Source organism: Phyllostomus discolor, chromosome 2 (assembly GCF_004126475.2).
Source record: "Phyllostomus discolor isolate MPI-MPIP mPhyDis1 chromosome 2, mPhyDis1.pri.v3, whole genome shotgun sequence".
Classification (NCBI taxonomy): Eukaryota; Metazoa; Chordata; class Mammalia; order Chiroptera; family Phyllostomidae; genus Phyllostomus; species Phyllostomus discolor.
Genome location: NC_040904.2, coordinates 79,596,103 through 79,615,855, shown reverse-complemented (window position 1 = coordinate 79,615,855; position 19,753 = coordinate 79,596,103). Strand labels below are relative to the sequence as shown.

Below are 19,753 nucleotides of genomic sequence, written 5' to 3'. Positions count from 1 at the left end.
GTATACTGGTACATCTTACAATGACTTAAGGCTGTTTCCAGAGAGGGTTTCCTGGTTAACCCTTGGTTAATTAGGATACACTCTTCTCCAAAAAACACTACTTATAGTTTTATAGTATTTTCTTTAAAATTTTATTGAAAAGACAAATAGCACCCTGGCCAATGTGGCTCAGCTGGTTGGAGCATCACCCTGTAGCAGACTGAAGAGTCGTGGGTCTGATTCCCAGTCAGGGCACATACCCAGATTAAGGGTTTGATCCCCAGCAGGGGAGAGTACAAGAAAGCAACCAAGAGATGCTTCTCTGTCACACTGATGTGACGCTGCTCTCTCTGTTTCTCCCTTCCCCCCCTCTAAAAATGATGAAAAAAATGTTCTCAGCTGAGGATAAAAACATAAATAAAAGATAAATAGCAAAATACTTTCAATATCAGTAACTCGAAAGATAATCAAAAGGTTAAAAGGAAAACTAACGCATACCTTATGTAACTCAGAAGGTGAAGACTTTTTCCTTTTTCCTTCTGTGACAATTTCTACAAAGACATGATAAAAGTTATCATTTAATATCCAAATGAGATAAAGAATAAAATAAATTCTTTCCAAGTCATCCTTTGCTTTTGATTAACTTATTAGATTTAGAATTTACATTGATACATTTTATAAAAGCTGACAAACTAAAAACATAAAGGTCAAAAAATAATCAAAAGAGTAGCAGTATAAAATGTCTGCATTAAACAATGTTTGATGACAATTTAAAAAAAGAGGTAAACTTGGCTCTAAGCACTAATTAAAACTAACTAGAAGTGGGAAATATTTTATAAAAGCTTTTAATTCTACTACATCTTTAATCACCTATGTACCTGAGAACAGCTTAATCTCTCCTCATCAGTATTTTTCAGACTTCTGTAGATTTTTTTATGATTCTGTCATTCAATCAGCAAATATTTATTGAATGTCTATCATCTGCCTGGCACTGTGTTAAGCAGTGAGTACACAGCAAAGAGCAAACTAAACACAGTACAAGCTTTCCTGGAACTTATAATTTACTGGAATATATTACAGAATATTGTATTTCATAATAAAAAGAAATAGTACATATTCATACAAATAAATGATTATCTATTTGCAAAAAACACACCACTACAATTGAGTAGTAAAAGGATGGTATTTTCAATAAGTAATGCTGAAGCAATTTGATAACCAAAACAAATAAATAAACCTGACCTCTACATCACACTATACACAAAAATTAATTTTACATTATTATAGATTCAAATGTCAAAGACAAAACAATGTAAATAAAGCTTCTTGACTAAATAAATAAATAAAGCTTCTAGAATAAAAAGGAATAGAGTATCTTCATGACCTAGGGCAGGCAAAGACTTCTCAAACGATACACAAGTAGTATTAATCATAAAGAAAAAGATTAATAAACTCGACTTCAATAAAATTAAGACTTCATTAAAATTAAGAACTTCTGCCCTGGTTGGTCTGGCTCAGTGGATTGAGCGCTGGCCTGTGAACAGAAAGGTCGCTGGTTCAATTCCCAGTCAGGGCACATGCCTGAGTTGCAGGCCATGTCCCCAGTTGAGAGCGTCCCCAGTTGAGAGCATGAGGAGCAACGGGTCGATGTATCTCTTGCACATCAACATTTCTCTCCCTCTCTTCCTTCCTTCCTTTCTTCCTTCCCATCTCTCTAAAAATAAATAAAATCTTTTTTTAAAAACCTTTTAAAAATATCAAGAACTTCTGTTCACCAAACCTCATCACTAAGACAGAAAGCAAAGCCCTGGCTGGCGTAGCTCAGTGGATTGAGTGCGGGCTGCGAACCAAAGTGTTGCAGGTTCCATTCCCAGTCAGGGTACATGCCTGGGTTGCAGGCCACGACCTCCAGCAACCACACATTGATGTTTCTCTCTCTCTGTCTGTCTCCCTCCCTTCCCTCTCTAAAAATAAATAATTTTTTTAAATCTAAAAAAAAAAAGACAGAAAGCAAACCACAGACCAAAAGAGATTATTTCTAATATATATATCTAAATATGTACAGCATTATGACTACAGTTAATAATACTCCATAATTTATACACCTGACCCATAATTAAAATGTATGTATAACTCCTGCAGCTCTGGCTGGTGTGACTCAGTGAATTCGAACACCAGCCTGCAAAATAAAAGACCACTGGTTCTATTCCCAGTCAGGGACCATGCCTGGGTTGTGGGCCAGGTTCCTGATTGGCATTCAAGAGGCCAACTGGTTGATGTATCTCTCACACATCAGTGTTTATCTCACTCTCCCCTCCCTTTCCTTTCCCCCTAAAAATAAATAAAATCTTAAAAAAAAAATAATAAAACTCCTCCAAAGCAAAGCCAAGACAACCCAATCTTCGAAGTGGGCAAAGTCCTAAGTATAATTCATATAACCAAAATGAATAAAGAACTATAAATCAAAAAGAGACAACCCAATCTTCATAATGAGCAAAAGTCCTAAATACAAGCACCTGGAAAGGGAAAGCATATTGACTGGAAGGGATACAAGGCAGCCTTCTGAGACACTAGAAACGTCCTGTATCTTGATCTAAGCAATGACTACACAGACATGTAAATGTAAAGTATTGATGTAAGAGACTAGCATTCATTGGTTGCCTCTCACACACCCCCAACTGCAGAGCTGACTCACAACCCAGCCATGTGTCCCAACCCAGAATGAAACTAGTGATCTTTTGGTTCACAGGCCTGCACTGAATCTACTAAGCCACATCAGCCAGGGCTATAGTCATTTCTTGAGCAAGCCCTGATGTAAAATTTTAACCTCTATATAAGTTTTTGATAATTTTAAATAGTTTTTACCCTTTGCCTTATTTAAATTTCACTTTTTAGTCATTTTTATTTTATCTTTTTAATTTTTTCTAGAGAATGTTGTACCTCCACCTCACGGATCAGGTACTCTACATGTTCAAAGAAACCTCTCTAGTAATAAACTATAGAAATTACCCCCAAAATAGTCTTTCTCCAGTCAATTTAAACATGGATTTTTATTTTTTAAGTATATTTTATTGATTATGCTATTACAGTTGTCCCATTTTTTCCTCACCTTTATTCCCCTCCACCCTGCACCACCCTCCCACCAGCATTCCCCCACTTAGTTCACATCCATGGGTTGTACATGTAAGTTCCTTGCTTCTGCATTTCCTATACTATTCTTGACCTCCCCATCTATTCTGTACCTACCATTTATGCTTTTTCATCTCTTCCCCCATTCTACACTCTCATCCTCCCCACTGATAAGCTTCCATGTGATCTCCATTTCTCTGGTTCTGTTCCTGTTCTACTTGTTTGCTTAGTTTGTTTTGTTTTTTTTTTTTAGGTTCAGTTGTTTATAGTTGTGAGTTTGTTATCATTTTACTGTTTGTATTTTTTATCTTCTTTTTCTTAAATAAGTCCCTTTAACATTTCACATAATAAGGCCTTGGTGATGATGAACTCCTTTAACTTGACCTTATCTGAGAAGCACTTTATCTGCCCTTCCATTTTAAATGATAGCTTTGCTGGATAGAGCAATCTTGGATGGACGTCCTTGCCTTTCATGACTTCAAATACTTCTTTCCAGCCCCTTCTTGCCTGTAAGCTTTCTTTTGAGAAATCAGCTGATAGCCTTATGGGCACTGCTTTATAGGTAACTGTCTCCTTTTCTCTTGCTGCTTTTAAGATTCTCCCCTTATCTCTGATCTTAGGTAATGTAATTATGATGTGACTTGGTGTGTTCCTCCTTGGGTCCAACTTCTTTGGGACTTGCTGAGCTTCCTGGACTTCCTGGAAGTCTATTTCCTTTGCCAGATTGGGGAAGTTCTCCTTCATTACTTGTTCAAATAAGTTTTCACTTTCTTGGTCTTCCTCTTCTCCTTCTGGCACCCCTATGACTGGATGTTGGAATATTTAAACTTGTGCCAGAAGTTCCTAAGCCTCTTCTCATTTTTTGGAATTCTTGTTTCTTCATTCTTTTCTGGTTGAATGTTTATTTCTTCCTTCTGCTCCAAATTGTTGATTTGAGTCCCCATTTCCTTCCCTTCACTGTTGGTTCCCTATATATTTTTCTTTATTTCACTTTTCATAGCCTTCACTTTTTCCTCCATTTTGCAACCATACTCAACCATTTCAGTGAGCATCCTGATTACCAGTGTTTCGAACTCCATATCTGATGGGCTGACTGTCTCTTCATCTCTTAGTTCTATTTTTGGAGCTTTGATCTATTCTTTCATTTGGGCCATATTTCTTTGTCTCAGTACACCTATAAGGGGCGGAACCCTAGGTATTCACCAGTGTGGGGTAACCCACATCGCTGCATTGTGGTGCTATATGTGGGGGAGGACGCCAGAGGGGGTACAAAGCCACTTGCTCCTCTCTTGACAGGCTTCCGGTCACTTCTCCCACTACCCAGAAGAAAACTGTGCCCTTCTGGTGCCGATTCCCACATAGGTGAGTTTGTGTACATTCTAGGACCCTGTGGGTCTCTCCAACAAACTCTCCTGTGAGGTTGGGAGTTTCTCCCACCACCGCAACCCCCCACACCCTACAGGTTTTTACAGTCAGAATTTGAGGATTTCTTTTCTGAACTGGACCCCTGGGTTGCGTGGTCTTTCTCACTCCCCAATTGTTCCTCCTGGTTTATCTGCACACAAATATTGGACTGGCCAGTCAATCAGCCACCTCTACCTTGCCTGCCCAGGCCTCTAGCCACCACCTTGCTGTGCATCCTCTCCACTCCAGCTGCCCATCTCTATCCTACCTGCCAGTCTGGATGAATGTTTCTTCTTTAACTCCTTGGTTGTCAGACTTCCACACAGTTCGATTTCCTGGCAGTTCCAGTTGTTTTTTGTTTTTAAATTTGTTGTTGTCCTTCTTTTGGCTGTGCAAGGAGTCAAAGTGTCTCTACCTACACCTCCATCTTGGCCAGTCTTAAATATGGATTTTTAAGAAGGGAATATCAATTACTTAAATTATAACTCACAGCCCCAGCAGGGTGGCTCTGTTAGTTGAACATCATCCTAAACACCAAAATGCTGTGGGTTCAATCTTTGGTCAGGACACTTACCAATGTTTTGGTTCAATCCCTGTTCTGGGCAGGTATGGGAGGCAGCCAATCAATATTTCTCTCTCACATCAGTGTCCTTCTCTCTTTCTCTTCCTCTCCCTCCCCCCCCCCCGCCCCACCACCACTCCCAAATCAATAATGGACGCTAAGGTAAAAAATTACGACTTATAGATTACTATTTCCAAACTGATTCATTGAGTTAAAAGTGCTTCTATACTCTTTTGTGGCATGTTACCTTATTTCTTTAATACTATTGTGACTTCCCAAAATTTTAGGAGTTTTTACAACTGAGTTGCTCTACCTTATACTAGGTTGGTTTGAGAGCATTTTAATAAACATAAGAAGATTTGCCTCTACTTGTGATTATCTGATATAGCATAGTGCTCAAGAGTACAGATTTTAAAGCCAGACAACTTAAATTTATATCTTGCTTTCTAGCTGCCACTTTTCTAAGACTCAGGGTACCCAGCTTTCCAATTCTTAAGACAAAGTTAGGCACTGGCTAGTATGGCTCAGTGGATTTAGTGCTGACCTGCAAACCAAAGGATCACCAGTTCGATTCCCACTCAGGGCACATGCCTTGATTGGAGGCCAGGTGCCCAAATGGAAGCACGTGAGAGGCAGCCACACATTGTTATTTCTCTCCCTCTCTTCCTCCTTCTCTCTCTAAAAATAAGTAAATGAAATCTTTTTATAAAAGACTAAAGTTAGATAGTCTATATTAAAGTGTTTAGCATCATGTCTGTCATTAAGTACAAAATAAATGGTAACCATCATTGTTGTATTTTATATTAAAATATACCACTTTAAGAGACTTTAAAGAAGGGAAAGGGTCATCAAGGAACGTGTACAAAGGACCCAGGGACAAAGCCAAAGGGGGGAAGGATGAAGGGTGGGAGGCAGGGGCGGGTAGGGTGGGGGAAAGTGGTGGTGGGAAAATGGAAACAACTGTATTCAAACAACAATAAATGTAAAAAAGGAAAACAAAAGAGACTTTAGTATATATTAGTATTATCATAGAGAAAAATCTAATTATTCTCCTTCTAAATATATGAGTCAAACAATTAAAAAGCATGACTTTTTCCCAAGTAACTTTTGGAATCACTCATTCACTTAATTAGTCAATACACATTAATTTTGGATAATAGCAATTACCATTGCCAGGTACTGTGCTAACTAAGTACTTTACACAAATGATTTTATTTAATCCTTACAAAAGCCTCATGAGGACTCAGTGGATTGAGCACAGGACGCAAACCTAAAGGTTGCAGGTTAGATAAATTCCCAGTCAAAGCACATGCCTAGGTTGTGGGCCAGGTCTCCAGTTGGGGCATGTGAGAGGCAACCAATCAATGTCTTTCTTAGAAATCAATGTTTCTTTTCCTCTCTTTTTCTCTCCCTTCCTCTATCTCAAAAATAAATAAAATCTTTTTTTAAAAAACCTCATGAGATTAGTAAAGGTATTATCTCTATTTTACAGATGGAGAATTTAGGTTTAAAGAATCCAAACAACTTGCGCAAGGTCACCATGTTGATTCATCACTGATCTGGATACTATGGGGATTAAGGATAAGACAGTCCCTGTCATGGAGTCAATAGTAAAACAGCACACACTAAACAATTCAGTAAGATAGACTATATGATGGAATCTGATAAACATCATGTAAGAGGTGCAAGAAAGAACCCATTGAAGTTCAGCTTTTCACTAAAGTCATATTTAAGTTCTTCTAGTAAGTTAGATTGTTTAATAAGTTTTGGGGATCTCAGTTCCTGTGTCATTGGTAACCACTGAAAATTGAGAACTAGGTATAATTTTTCTTCAAGTTTGAGTTAAGAGAGAGCTCTTAGAAAGGCATAATTGAACTGAGGTTCAATTGAGGTAAGTTTTAGATAATGAGTAAATTTTGATAGGCAGCTAGGATGAAGCAGCTCACATTAGCCAGCCTCCTAAATTAATGAACACTCCCACTACAGTGATCCACCTGGGAGGCAGGTTTAAGACAGCACCATAACAAAGTTCCAGTCTAGATCTTCGGAGTTACTCAATCCCACCCATAGCACATTTCCTGTGTTACATATCCCTCTAATCTGCTTTCCAATCCTCTGCCTGCCATCATCAGGCCTGGGAATCACATTCACCACCCAGGATGCCAATCCCTACAGCCTTGTATCTCATGAAATTCAACTACCATTTCATCTACACTCTTCTCTAGCCCACTAAATTTCTTTCCAGAGTAATACAATCTCCTTAAGTTCTGAATCTTTTCCTTGAACATTTCTTCCACCTTCGTTTAACTGAATCCTAGCTTTTTATTGACTACATTATTTTTTTAGACACTCTCAAGAAGATTATTCCTAATTTTGGAAGTTGGAGACTTCCTAATCTCCTCCCCCTCAACCATCACTTCCGATGAATATTCTATCTAGAATATTCTATTGCAGTAATTTTTTTTAATTCCCATAAATTGGATATATTACCTCACCCATATTTGTGATTGTCATGTACTGAGCCAAGACCAGCTCTCTAACATTACTAGAATATTCTGTTACTTGATTCATGGTTTTCCTCTCTAGCATTATAATCTACCATCAGTGTGAATTTCTAAGACTTCTATTAATCAACTCAGTCAATACAGAGGACTCACCTTAATTTAGTGTACTCTAATAAACTTCCTCTCAACATCCTCATTTCAAAAACATACAATGATGAATGGATTTAAGGACCAGTGTTAGCCCTGGCTGGTGTAGCTCAGTGGATTGAGCACGGGCTGGGAACTAAAGTGTCCCAGATTCGATTCCTCGTCAGGGTACATGCCTGGGTTGCAGGCCATAACCCCCAGCAACCGCAAATGTTTCTCTCTCTCTCTCTCTCTCTCTCTCTCTCTCTCTCTCTCTCTCTCTCTCTCTCTCTCTCTCTCTATCTCTCTCTCTCTCTCTCTCTCTCTCTCTCTCTCTCTCTCTCTCTCTCCCCCTCCGTCCCTAAAAATGGATGAATAAAATCTTTAAAAAAAAAAAAGGACCAGTGTTGCACTTTTCAGGTTCTCAAATGTGAACCTCTCATTCTACTGCATACTGCCCTCTGATCCTTCCCTTTCCTCACTCACACTGAACCCAGTTTTTGCCCCAATACCCTGTCATGCCCTTTAACACTGATTAAAACTAAATTCATATTTTTTTCCAAATTCTTCCTCCTAGACTACTTAGCACTGCTGAAGAAAGTCATGTAATTGTAGTAACTACAGCTACTACTACAAACTCAAATTTGTTTTAAGACAGACTTTCAAGATTACTTACAGTAACAGTTCTTATACTTATTTCTAATTGTCTTTCTATTGTAGCCCAATACCACTTGAAAGTCTCTCTTTCTCTACTCAAAGAAACTGGGGGAGAAGGGAAGTTTCAAAATCAAGCAAGTCTGAGAAACACTGCATGCTCAGTTACTCTCTTGAAGAGGCACAACATACAGTAGCATAGCAAAGGCTCTGAAAAATCCTACAATAAATAAAATGTTCTTGTAACTATGGTCATCACACATAATTGTCCATGGAAACTTCTTTTTTCCAAGTAGCCTCATTAATGTCCTGTGACAATAAAAGAAGTTAAAATTATAAATTTGTAATCAGAAAGCCCAGATTTTGAATCCTGGCTCTGCTTCTGGATTACTAACTTTGGCTAACAAAGTCTTAAGTTCCGGTCTCCTCATCTGTGAAGTGGAAATAATAACTACCTTATAAGACTTCTGAAAGAATTAAAGTCTGTAAAAGTCTTAGCACACTGCTTAGTACTTAAGTACTCAAAAAGACATGTACACTTAACTCAAATGAACATGAACACAGATCTTGAAGAATGTTGCCTGAAGCAACCGGTTAAAAACCTAAAGTTTACTTGAACTTTCCAGTTTTAGCTCAAAAACCCATCTGAAATTGTGATCTATATAACTCTAATATGTGTTATACTTTTGTTATTGTTGTTAAACATTTTAATAGTCATTCTCCCTTGAATGAGACATGAATTTCGTTATTAATTCATTCAATTGTTAGTAAACCATTTCAGGTACCAATATATTTTTTAATTTTTCCCCATTTAATTTACTGCTTTTGATATCCGAGTGAACTTGGAAAGAAGATAATCATGCATATAAATAATTTCAAAGTATACATTCAATATACTCTCAGGAAAGGCTTGAGAAGCTTCTCATGAGTCAATTTTAAACTGAGGCAATGACCACACCCCCTAAGGTTGTGTTAGGAAGCACACAAATACATCAGATAAACTGGGCATTTTCCTAATGTGTCCATTTATTTGAAGGTTTTGGGGAGGAAGAAAGTATTTAAAACAACCACTGATCTATTGGAGACATACACATCTCTGTATAAGAGACAGTTTATTTAGAAAGTTACAGAGGTAAGAGAAATGAGCCAGCTGCTGAGGAAACAAATTACAGAAGCAAAAGAAGGGCCCTCTGAGCTTAGCAGAGAGAAAAGCAAAGGTAACTTGCCTAGAGGGAAGTAGAGAAATGCACTGCCAAGAGGGAGAGGAATTATATTTGTACGTTCAAAGGCAAAGAACATCTCTAAAGTACACACACACACACACACACTCACATTCACAAACAAACACTAACACTGGTTGCTTATGAAAGGGATTTCAGGTTTTTAACTGCTTTAGGCAATGTCCCCAGGGATCCCTGTCGCAAATAAGGATCCCCTCCAAAAAAAGTTTGAGGACCCAGCTGGCTACCTCAGTTGGTTAGAGCATTCTCCGGATACACCAAGATTGAGGGTTCATCCATGGTCACACACAAGAAGCAACCAATGGATGCATGGATAAGTGGAACAACGTCATGTTTCCCTCTCTGTCCAAAATCCATAAATTAAAAAAGAAAACAATTTAAGTTTGAGATGTACTGCCACAAGGGCACTCCTAAATAAATTTGGCATCGTTAAAGCCATCTCTGCAAAAATAAACTGTGCAGTAAGAAATGAGGGCCTTGATGAGGTAGCTCAGTTAATCAGAACTACCCAATAGGCCAAGGTTGCGGTCCCATGCCCTGTCAGGGCACAAACAAACAAGTATCAACTAATGAATGATAAGTAGAACGACAAATCGACGTGGTTCGTGTTCTCTCTTTCTCTCTCTCCCTCCCTCCCTCCCTCGTCAATTAGTAAATTTTAAAAATGAGAAAAATGATACAAAATCATTGGTTCACCAGGTGTTAGTTTGTGATGTAGTACCCAAGACTGAAGGTAGTCTTTTAAATCAGAAAGTAATTTCAAAAACACAAATATGCTGAGAATAAAAACACAACCTAAGGACGGCTTTAAATCATTCGTTCGTCTTTTTAATCACTTTTGAAATACGCATGAGGAACCTCGAAAAGAGAAAAGATTATTAAGCGGGCCAGTTCAGAAGAATGAGACATGTTGCAGTATTTCTTTGAGGAATGAAAAGTGAATTACCAAGCCCCTCAATTGGCAAGCCCCACCGTTCCATCTTTGCAGCCGCTACTATGTAGCCGAAGGTAAGTGGGCAAGAAAGAAGCAAAGTCGACATCAAAGGAATAGAATAAGTGGACGCTGGCGCTAAGCAGCTGGAAATGAAACTGGAACATTGGTGGAATTACGAGGAAGGCGTGGCAGGGCAGCGGCAAGCCACAAGCCAACGGGAAAGATCCGGGGGCGATAAGGCTCCTGCAGGGTACTCCCAAGAGAAGGAAAGATTATAAGGGTGTTTGGGTGATGCACTGGGAAGGCGTCCGTGGCAGCTTGGACTGGGAATTCCACTCAAGGGACCCGGGCGAACTCGGAGTCTTCCATTGTGTGCACCCCTTCACTCCCCCCCCACGCCCCTCCCCGCCCCCGCTACAGCCCGAGCCCCGGCCGCGGCACCCGTCGCCGCCAGCGCCTCCCATTTGCCTACGGTAGGAGACGTTCTGCTCAGCTCTCCTCCGACCCTTTCTCACCGGGTGAAGATCGACGTCGCCCGGCCTTCCCCTTGTCCATCTTCTACTGCTGCTGTAGTCGCAATTGCTGTCGCTGTCACCTCAAGACCCCTCTGTTTAGGGGAGGGAGGGGGAGGGGAGAGGGAAAAAAAAAAAAAACAGGAAAGTGTGTGTGGCGCTTGCGCAAGAATCGTCGCGTGCCCTCAGACCGGAAATCAATCGCCCCTCCTACCACCACGCGGAAATTACTTCCTGGGACTTGTTTTTTTCTGCGGGTTGCTACTTGAAGTGTGTTGTTTTGTTTTATTTTGTTTTTAGTGGCGCCTTTTTTCACTGTCTCTTCCTATGACAAAATAAGCCCGGATGCGAAGTTTTAGCTGGAGATCTTCAAAGCGTTTGCTGACAGGGAAGACAAGGTTGACTAAAAAACGGGAAATTAGGAGTTTACCAGTTCGCTGGATCCCGCGAGATGGCCCCAGGAACGTGGGAATAAAACGTTACTCCTTTTGCAGTTTTGCTTTCCTTAAGATGTCTCTTACATATTTCTCCTTAAGGCGCTTTCCAAACTGAGAAAGAAAAAGATCTGGTAATTGCTTTAGCAGTTTGAGTGAAAATAAATTAGGTCAGCTGCGGGGAAAAAAAAGTCAAAGGGGATTTATTTAAAAATTCAAGTTCAGTGAGTTCGAGTGTGTTCCCCATAGGCCAAGGTTGCTGTTTCATGCCTCCATTAAGGCACATGCAAGAATCAACCAGTGAATGCATAAATAAGCAGAACAATAAATGGATGTTTTTCTTTCTCCCTTCCCCTCTCTGGAATCTATTTTTTTAAGATTTTTTTTAAAATTTCGAGCTCCCAGATGTGCCTTCCTTAGAGCACACCCACTCAAATCCCCTTTTGCAGTGGCAGCTCATCCCCTTCTTACCCCCTGAACCTGTCTCCAAGACCCCCTTTTATCTGACTTTCCAGTGAGCTAACAGTAGACCTACCTGGGCTGACTTCTTTCCCATTACATTCTTGAGATCCAAAGCAACTTGCCTTGGCTCTCCTGTTGCTTTTTTCTATTTCAGGCCCTTCCTTGTTTCACTGTCCTCATTTATACTCTAAAAGGCAAATGAATGAATGAGTTAATTAATTAAATTCAAGATCCTTATTTTTAAGGCCCAGAAAAAAAAACATAAGCTGGACATCAATTTTTAAAACACTAAAATGCTGAGATGATGATAGAAAGTGGATGAAGGTAAACTGGAATTCCTTCAACTAACTTTCATTACTGTACTTAAGGGTGTAGTCTAGTCCTCAATCAACTCAACTTTTTTTGAAAAATTGATTGATTTTAGAGAGAGAATGAAACATTAATCAGTTGTTCCACTTAGCTATACATTCATTGGTTGATTCTTGTATATTTCCTGACCAGGGATCAAACCCACAACCTTGGAGTGGCAGGAGGTTGCTCTAACCAACTACCCGACCAGGGCTGAACTCAATTTTTAGACTGATTATTTTTAAGTCCTTTCAAAGAGTCCATTGGTTTAGAAAATTGCCCTATTTGATTGGCCATAATGTATATACTGAAATAATATTTTAGGATTGATTGATTGATTTTTAGAGAGCAAGGAAGGGAAGGAGAAAGAGAGGGAGAGAAACATGTTTGAGAGAAACACCAATCACTTGCCTCTTACACACCCCCAGCTGGGAACCTGGCCCCGCAACCCAGCCATGTGCCCAACTAGGAATCAAACCTGCAATGTTCCAATTCACAGGTCAACACTCAATCCACTGAGCCACACCAACCAAGGCTTAAATAATTTTTTTAAATAAGTTTTAATCACCATGATTAAAGTACCCTGAACAAAATTCAGCAGCACACTCTAGTCAGAGGCAAAAATGACTAGGCTTGTACTGTCCCAGGCTAGAAGGAACCCTGGAGGTACTTGAGTATGATATCCACTCCCTTCTCCCCATTTTACCAAGGTCAACAAAAAAAGCTTTCCCAGCCCTCCACTACAGCCCAATCTCGTGCTTGAGTCCTGCATCCTAATTACTGTGAGGTCTGTGTTGGGGTAGAGGTAGGGCTCCAGGTGCTACTGGCTGTTGGGATAGGGGGCAGTGCCTTCAAAGACAGGAATGGCTGAACAGCAGCAATACTTAAGAGCTTGCTGAGGTTGAAATTCACTACAAGGATTTCATATAGAGGCCTTCGTTTATTTCTGTTTAACAAACAAAAACTTTCCTGCAAAATATCCAAATTTTAAGTTTACTCATAAATGAACATTTTTAATTGAATCATTTACCTCAAGAACTAAACTGGCTTGATTTATTAGCCAATTTTATAGAAAACAAACTAACTGCATAAGATGGAAATGGAGCTGAGAGATGGAAACGTAAAAAAGGAAACCGTAAGTAAGCCTAATCCGTTTCCACCCAAACTAGCATCTCCCATAAAAGTGGTTTTAAAGTTTAGCAGTGAGAAGTAAACTTATGAGAAATGAAATTATAAACAGTTAATCAAATAATTCAGCTTGCAAATATATCATTGAAACTTCTCACTGAACCAAATATAGCATTTCTGCTAATACTTACTGAACCCATTTGTTTCTTTGAATTGGAGCTTGTTCTGAATAACATTTAAAGATAAATGACCTTTAAGCTCAAGATTTTCAAAGAATAAGAGGAAAGGCAAACAATAGCACATATCTTTCAACCAGTATTTATTGTTTTTGCTTTAACAATCTCTACTGCATAGTTGGCTGTATTGCAAACAACTAAAGGACTAAAAAGTTTAGCTTCTACTTTTGAGGGAGTCATTTAACAACCTATTTTGCCTTTTATGAAAGACTAATTAAATAATATTTTCTTTTAAGATGTTTTATGATGTTCAGCTGAAAGCTTTCTTATTTGGAAAATATGAAGACCCAAAAAAGTGAATGATTTTTCTTAGCATATTTGGGGATAATGTCATTTCTTTTATGTACATTTAGCTCACACTGTATAAAGCCTTTTAAATTAAAATCACTCGAGATTAGAAATTCATCAGCCCAGCATTTATAAGAAGAGGAGAGGATGAACTGGCTTGATCTTAATGGGTAGGGTTCTTTATTGAGTGTCAGAAGTGTCTATTAAGTATTTAAAATTTGGGGTATTCATTGTATTTTTGTTTAAAAGTAGTAGTAAAACTGTTTAAAATGATTTTAACAGTTTCAAGACCTAGGGCAGTGTGAAATTAATCAACCCTTTATTTTACCCTTTGATTAACAATTTCTTTGGAGATTAATGAAATCTACAAAAGCCCCTTTCTCATCACAAGTGAATTAACTTTAAGTACAATATGAATGTAAGTGAGTTTGGATGTGCAACATCTTGACTTCCTGAACTGCTTTAAAAATTGCAGTGAGCAGTCTGGGGTTCCTAACATGGGTGCCAGGAAAGCAGATTCCTGCAGATATTTGGAGTACTGTATCATGATGCTATTCACCTCATTTTCACAGTAGTTCATTCTTATCTTTAAAACACTGAGAATTTTTACATGAAAGAAGTTTTTCTTCCACAGATAAATGAAGTAACGTGATTAATTAAAAGATGCAGATAGGCTGCTTGATTTCAAAGATAACATCCCTTTTAGGGCAATCAGTAATTGCAACCGCCCTAAAATGAAATAGCCTCTTCCTAGAAGTTATGAAAACCTGCAGTAACTCAGGGTATTTGAACAACAGATGGGTAATCTTTTATCCAGGAAGCTGTAGAAGGAATAGTATATGCACAAACCTTTAACCTAAGATCCCTCATCAGTCATTTGGCCCTGGGACTGAGCCCAAGATACTCTGTACATACACCACTAACTTCTTTGAAGAGTTCTATCTTAATATGTGTTTCTTTAGCATTTCTACATTTGTTGATTTTTTTTTAAAAAATGTTATTTATTTACTTTTAAAGAGAGGGAAGGGAGGGAGAAACAGAGGGAGAGAAACATCAGTGTGTGAGAGATATATTGATCAGTTGCCTCTTGCCCAGCACCAAATGAGGACCTGGGCTGCAACCCAGGCATGTGCACTGACTGGGAATCAAACTGGCGACCTTTTGGTTCGCAGGCCAACATTCAATCCAGTGAATCAATCCTCTCTCTTTCTAAAATGAATAAATAAATTTTTAAAAAGATGCTCTCAAGTAATTCTGACAGCTACTTACTGGATTTACTGACTACCTAAACTCTCAATTTTACTAAATTATAACATGAAATAATTTTTTTTATTAAAAATCAACCATCCTAGCTGCTGTTGCTCAATGGATTGAGTGCTGGTCTGCGAACAGAAAGGTCACTGGTTTGATTCCCAGTCAGGGCACATGCCCAGGTTGCAGGCCAGGTCCCCAGTAGGGGGCACTTGAGAAGCAACTACACATTGATGTTTCTGTCCCTCACTTTCTCCCTCCCTTTTCCTCTCTCAAAAAGTAAGTAAATAAAATCTTTTTTTTTTTAAAGAGAACAAAGTAGAGAGAGAAACATCAATTTGTTGTTCCATTTATTTATGCATTCATCAGTTGATTCTTGTATGTGCCCTGACCAGAGATAGAACCTCAGGAACAACGTGCTAACCAGATGAGCTACCCAGCCAGGGCTGAGAGCATCTTTTTTAAAATTACTTGTTTCCAAGTCCCACTTCAGACCTTTTGAATCAGAATCTCCTGAAAGTGAGGCCTAAAAATCTTTGTTTAAAAGATTTCCCAAGAAGACATATTGGGATTTTTTTTTTTTTAGTACAAAACTAAACTAATTGCTGTGAGGGGGGATATAAGGAGACTAAATGGTAATAGAAAAAAATACCATAAAATTAAATTTAAAAAAACTAAGTTACTAAATTATAGATCTTAGGGCTGCACACTCAGGAAGTATAAATCATAAAGAAATAGAAAGCAGTGGTTACTTTTGGAGGGAGGGACAGGATGCTTGAAGGCACATTAGGGATGGTTGACAAAGCCAGCCTAGGGTAGTTACATGGGTGTTTCTTCTTTCTTTCTTTCTTACTTTTTTTATTTTATGAAAAAACTTCAATCTCCTAACAAATATACAATGAAATATGAGACTCTTCTCACTCCAGGAAACTTCTGCCCCAGTTCCTCTACCCAACAGCAACAGCTGTTAATGGTTTATTGTGTATCTTTTCAGAAAGGAGACATTTTCTATCCACACACAAATATAAATGGATATGTGATCCCCTACCTTTTTCGCTCAGTGACAGCCATGTGGTGTTTCTCTTTAAAATAGTTCATTAAACTGTTAATTTAAAAATATTCCTAGGGGATTCTGCTGCAAACTCAAATTTAGGACCCCCAAGATTTGATGACATCTGAATGTTTTCTTTCTGTCCATAATATCCTGTTTTCTATAGGTCTTTACTTCAGGAAGATTAAATTCAGCTGCGTTTGTCTTTCCTGGGTGAGAGATAGGCAGGTGGAAGGGATACTATTTAGTTAGTTTTTTTTTTTTAATATGGAACACTTCACAGATTTGTGTGTCATCCTTGCACAGGGCCCATGCTGATCTTCTCTGTGCTATTCCAACTCTAGCAGATGTGCTGCCAAAGCAGGGACTGGTCTTATTTGAACAACTATCTATATAATTTTATAAGCTCTATCATCTTCTACTATCTTCTATATTTACTAAATGAAATTGTATACAAGCATAATTATGTTCTTTAAAAAACCTCATAATTGCATTCTGTGTTGGGAAAATAAAAACAGTGCTTCTTTTGTACTAAAACAGTCATTGTTTTCTTGAAATATGTTTTCCAATAGCTTTTGTGTTTTGTTTTTCTACATAAATTAATTAATGCATGTGTATTTTTTTCAAATATTTTAGATATTTTAAAATATTGTAGAGGCATCCTTCATTCTGTACTTCTTAGTGGCATAGGATACACAAAAGGAACTATTTTTTAAAATATAGCAACAGACAGTAATTACTGTAATAGGGTATTACTATATAATCAGAGGTAAGGGGAAATAAGGATTTATTGCCAATGGGTATAAAGTTACAGTTTGCAGATGAAAATGTTCTGTGGATTGATAGCAATAATGGTTGCACAATAATATGATTGTACCTAATGCCACTAAACTGCATACCTAAAAATGCTTAAAATGGTAAATTTTAATATATTTTACCTCAATTAAAAATAATAACCATACCTACAGCAAAGTATTACAGCTGTGTCACCACCTAATCCAGATTACCAGAAGGACCTAATTTGAAATTTTCATTAATTATTATATACTATTCTCCTTTTTTTTTCTTCATTAAACATAAAATGACTGGATTACTCGATGTAGGAAACTCAATATCTAACAAATGTCCTCACTAAATTTTGGTGAATGAAAGAAATAAACAGTCAAATACTATACATTGTTAAGATCACTGGTAAAAATTAATCTTCTCTCTTGCTCCTAGACTCAGGCTCCTGAGTTTCTTTGGGTATGCCACTTTACCTGTGAAAGCCTCACTTCTCTATAAAATAAATATAGTAGCTAAGAATATCATCTGTAACATCCCTTGCACCTCTAACAATCTTATTCTTGAAGCCAAGCTATCTTACTCCAATCCATTCTTTGGAAAACTAAGCACATAAAACAGTATGATGCTCTCCTTTATTTTAATGGACCAACTTGATTTGCAAAAGAGAAAACAAATGTGTATATAGATGCATAAGATACTCTAAAAATAACTCAAAATTGACATTTATTAACTTTAGAACTATAGAAAAAGTCTCTATGTTTTAAAGGTGTGCATGCATCCTTCTCCTATATATACAGCTACAGGACTTTTGCTGTTTACTTCCTTATGCCTTCAGCAACAATCATAAAATTCTAACAACAGTATTTAATTGCCTGCTATTACCAGGCACTATTCCAAGAACTAGAGAAACAGTAGTGAACTAAATGAAGTCCTTAACCCTCCTCTCATGGAACTTACATTCTAATGGGGGGAAACAGACAATACACAAGTATATATCAGTTGGCAATAAGTACTAAAAGAAAAGGAAAGGGGAAGAAAGAGAGAGAAAATGAAAGAAAAAAGAGAGGAAGAAAAGTAAAGAAAGGAGAAAGGGAGGGAGGAAAGCTTAGAGGGAATTGCCTTTTCAGGTAGAATGCTCAGAGAAAATTTCTCTGGTCAGTAAACAGGTGAGCAGAAACTTTAAGAAAAGGACACCCTATGGTTATCTAGGGGAAGAGTGTTCTCATGTGTGAGCATAGAAAGGGAGAATGCCATTAAACAGTAGCTTGCTCCACAAGTTGGAGGCCAGGGGGCCAGTTGTGGCTAAAGTGAAGTAATCAAGAGAATGGTGGGAAATGATACCTGAGAAAGAGCTAGAAGCTAGGTCATGTAGCTACCTGAGTAAGTAAGCAAGAGAATGGAAGTATATGACACTGGAGCACTAAGGGCCCTGTAGAATTTTGTAGGCCCTGGTAAGGACTTAGGCTTTTATTCCTAAAGTGAGAGGAGAAATTGAGAATTTTGAACAATGGTGTGAGATCCAATTTAGATGTTAAAAAAGATTGTTGTACCTGCTAAGCGGAAACCAGACTACAGGAAGGTAATAGCTTATGCTACTGATTGGAAGTACGTTGTGGATTGCCAGTGTCAGTGTAAAGAATTTAGGGAGAGAGAGTATTAATGTATTTGTTAAGAACATAAATTTTAGAGTTAACCACTCTCAGTATCTAATCGTTTATTTAATAGTTGTTTGGCTTTAGAGCAAGCCTTAACCTTTCAAAGCCTTTTCTTTTCCTTTTAGGCTTTGTCCATAATAACTCTAAATTAATTCCTTAGCTGCTTTTTTTCTTTTCAGAAATCAGAATAACCATATCATCTATTATTAGATAAATTGATTCTAACCTACACTGCCATCCCTTGTAAAATATACTAAATGCTTACTGTGGAGATAAAGACCAACCAAATGAGAAAAAGCAAAACTTATTTATTCTGAGCTACCAAAATAAGGGAGTCAGTCACCTTCACTTGCATTTTGGCAGACACCCAAAGGCAGACAGAAGAGTAGGGAAGCTTTATAGTGGAAGGAAAGGGGAACCTGCTGGCATGGGAAAGCTGTAGGCAGGCTAACTATAGGAGTGGGGCATCCTATGTGATTGGTTAGAAGTGCATACTTTGCTTTCTCCTATAGGTCCTAAGTTGAAAGTGGGTATAAAAATTAGGAAAGCTGTCAGTTATTAATCAAGTCCTTGTCATTTGGGGCCAAATTTAACAAAAGTTACTGTTTAACTTCCTGGTCACTAGAGTAGCAATCTGATTTCCTACAAGTCTGACTTACAGCAGGCTAGCTTTCTGAGCTGTTTGTTGTAGATAAGGGGTTGGTTCCTGGTCAAGTTGCTACAGGTTGTGGGTAAAAGTTCTATTTTTTTTCAAAATTCTATTTTTATATATGGCCTGGCCATTGTCCCTTAGTATGTTCAGTCTCCCACTAGTTTGCATTACTCACTGTTATTTTGAGTTAGAGTATTTACAATAGGCTAAAAGGCCAATGTCTTTGCAAAGTACTTAATTTAGCATGATTTCCCACCAGAAGAATTTAGCAAGCTGAATATTTTATTTTTTCTACCACTAACATATTATTTCTTTTCACTTTCAGTGGCTGCCAATGACAAAGGAACTGAGCTTCCAAAAATTTATTGAACAAGCTGACTTACTAGAAGAACTTAAATATGACTTCAATGAAAAAAC

The 19,753-nt window shown here is 38.0% G+C and overlaps 1 protein-coding gene, 1 long non-coding RNA gene and 1 other non-coding gene across 14 annotated transcripts in view; 1 reads left to right on the top strand and 2 right to left on the bottom strand.

The window, feature by feature from the left end:
- SENP7 (SUMO specific peptidase 7) overlaps nucleotides 1–11,273 on the bottom strand; it is a 130,894-nt gene extending 119,621 nt beyond the window's left edge. For 4 of the 11 annotated variants that reach the window (XM_036017983.1, XM_036017982.1, XM_036017984.1 and 1 more), the window contains exons 1-2: nucleotides 11,049–11,258; nucleotides 478–530 (exon numbers count right to left, since the gene is read on the bottom strand). In XM_036017983.1, coding sequence (XP_035873876.1) covers nucleotides 478–530; nucleotides 11,049–11,088 — 93 coding nt within the window. In that variant the 5' untranslated portion in view covers nucleotides 11,089–11,258. Of the gene's footprint in view, nucleotides 1–477; nucleotides 531–11,048 lie in introns of all 11 variants that reach the window. The other 7 variants (XM_036017978.1, XM_036017979.1, XM_028503804.2 and 4 more) reach the window with 4 other exon arrangements.
- LOC118498874 lies at nucleotides 10,526–19,744 on the top strand. Of its 2 annotated transcripts, none has more exons than XR_004901363.1 (2): nucleotides 10,526–11,006; nucleotides 19,662–19,744. It is a non-coding gene; the product is annotated as an uncharacterized LOC118498874 (long non-coding RNA). The 2 variants fall into 2 exon arrangements; XR_004901364.1 differs by lacking the exon at nucleotides 10,526–11,006 and adding an exon at nucleotides 12,810–13,424.
- Nucleotides 16,505–16,607, bottom strand: LOC114491174. Its single transcript, XR_003683988.1, has one exon. It is a non-coding gene; the product is annotated as a U6 spliceosomal RNA (small nuclear RNA).
- Nucleotides 19,745–19,753: the final 9 nt, after the last annotated feature.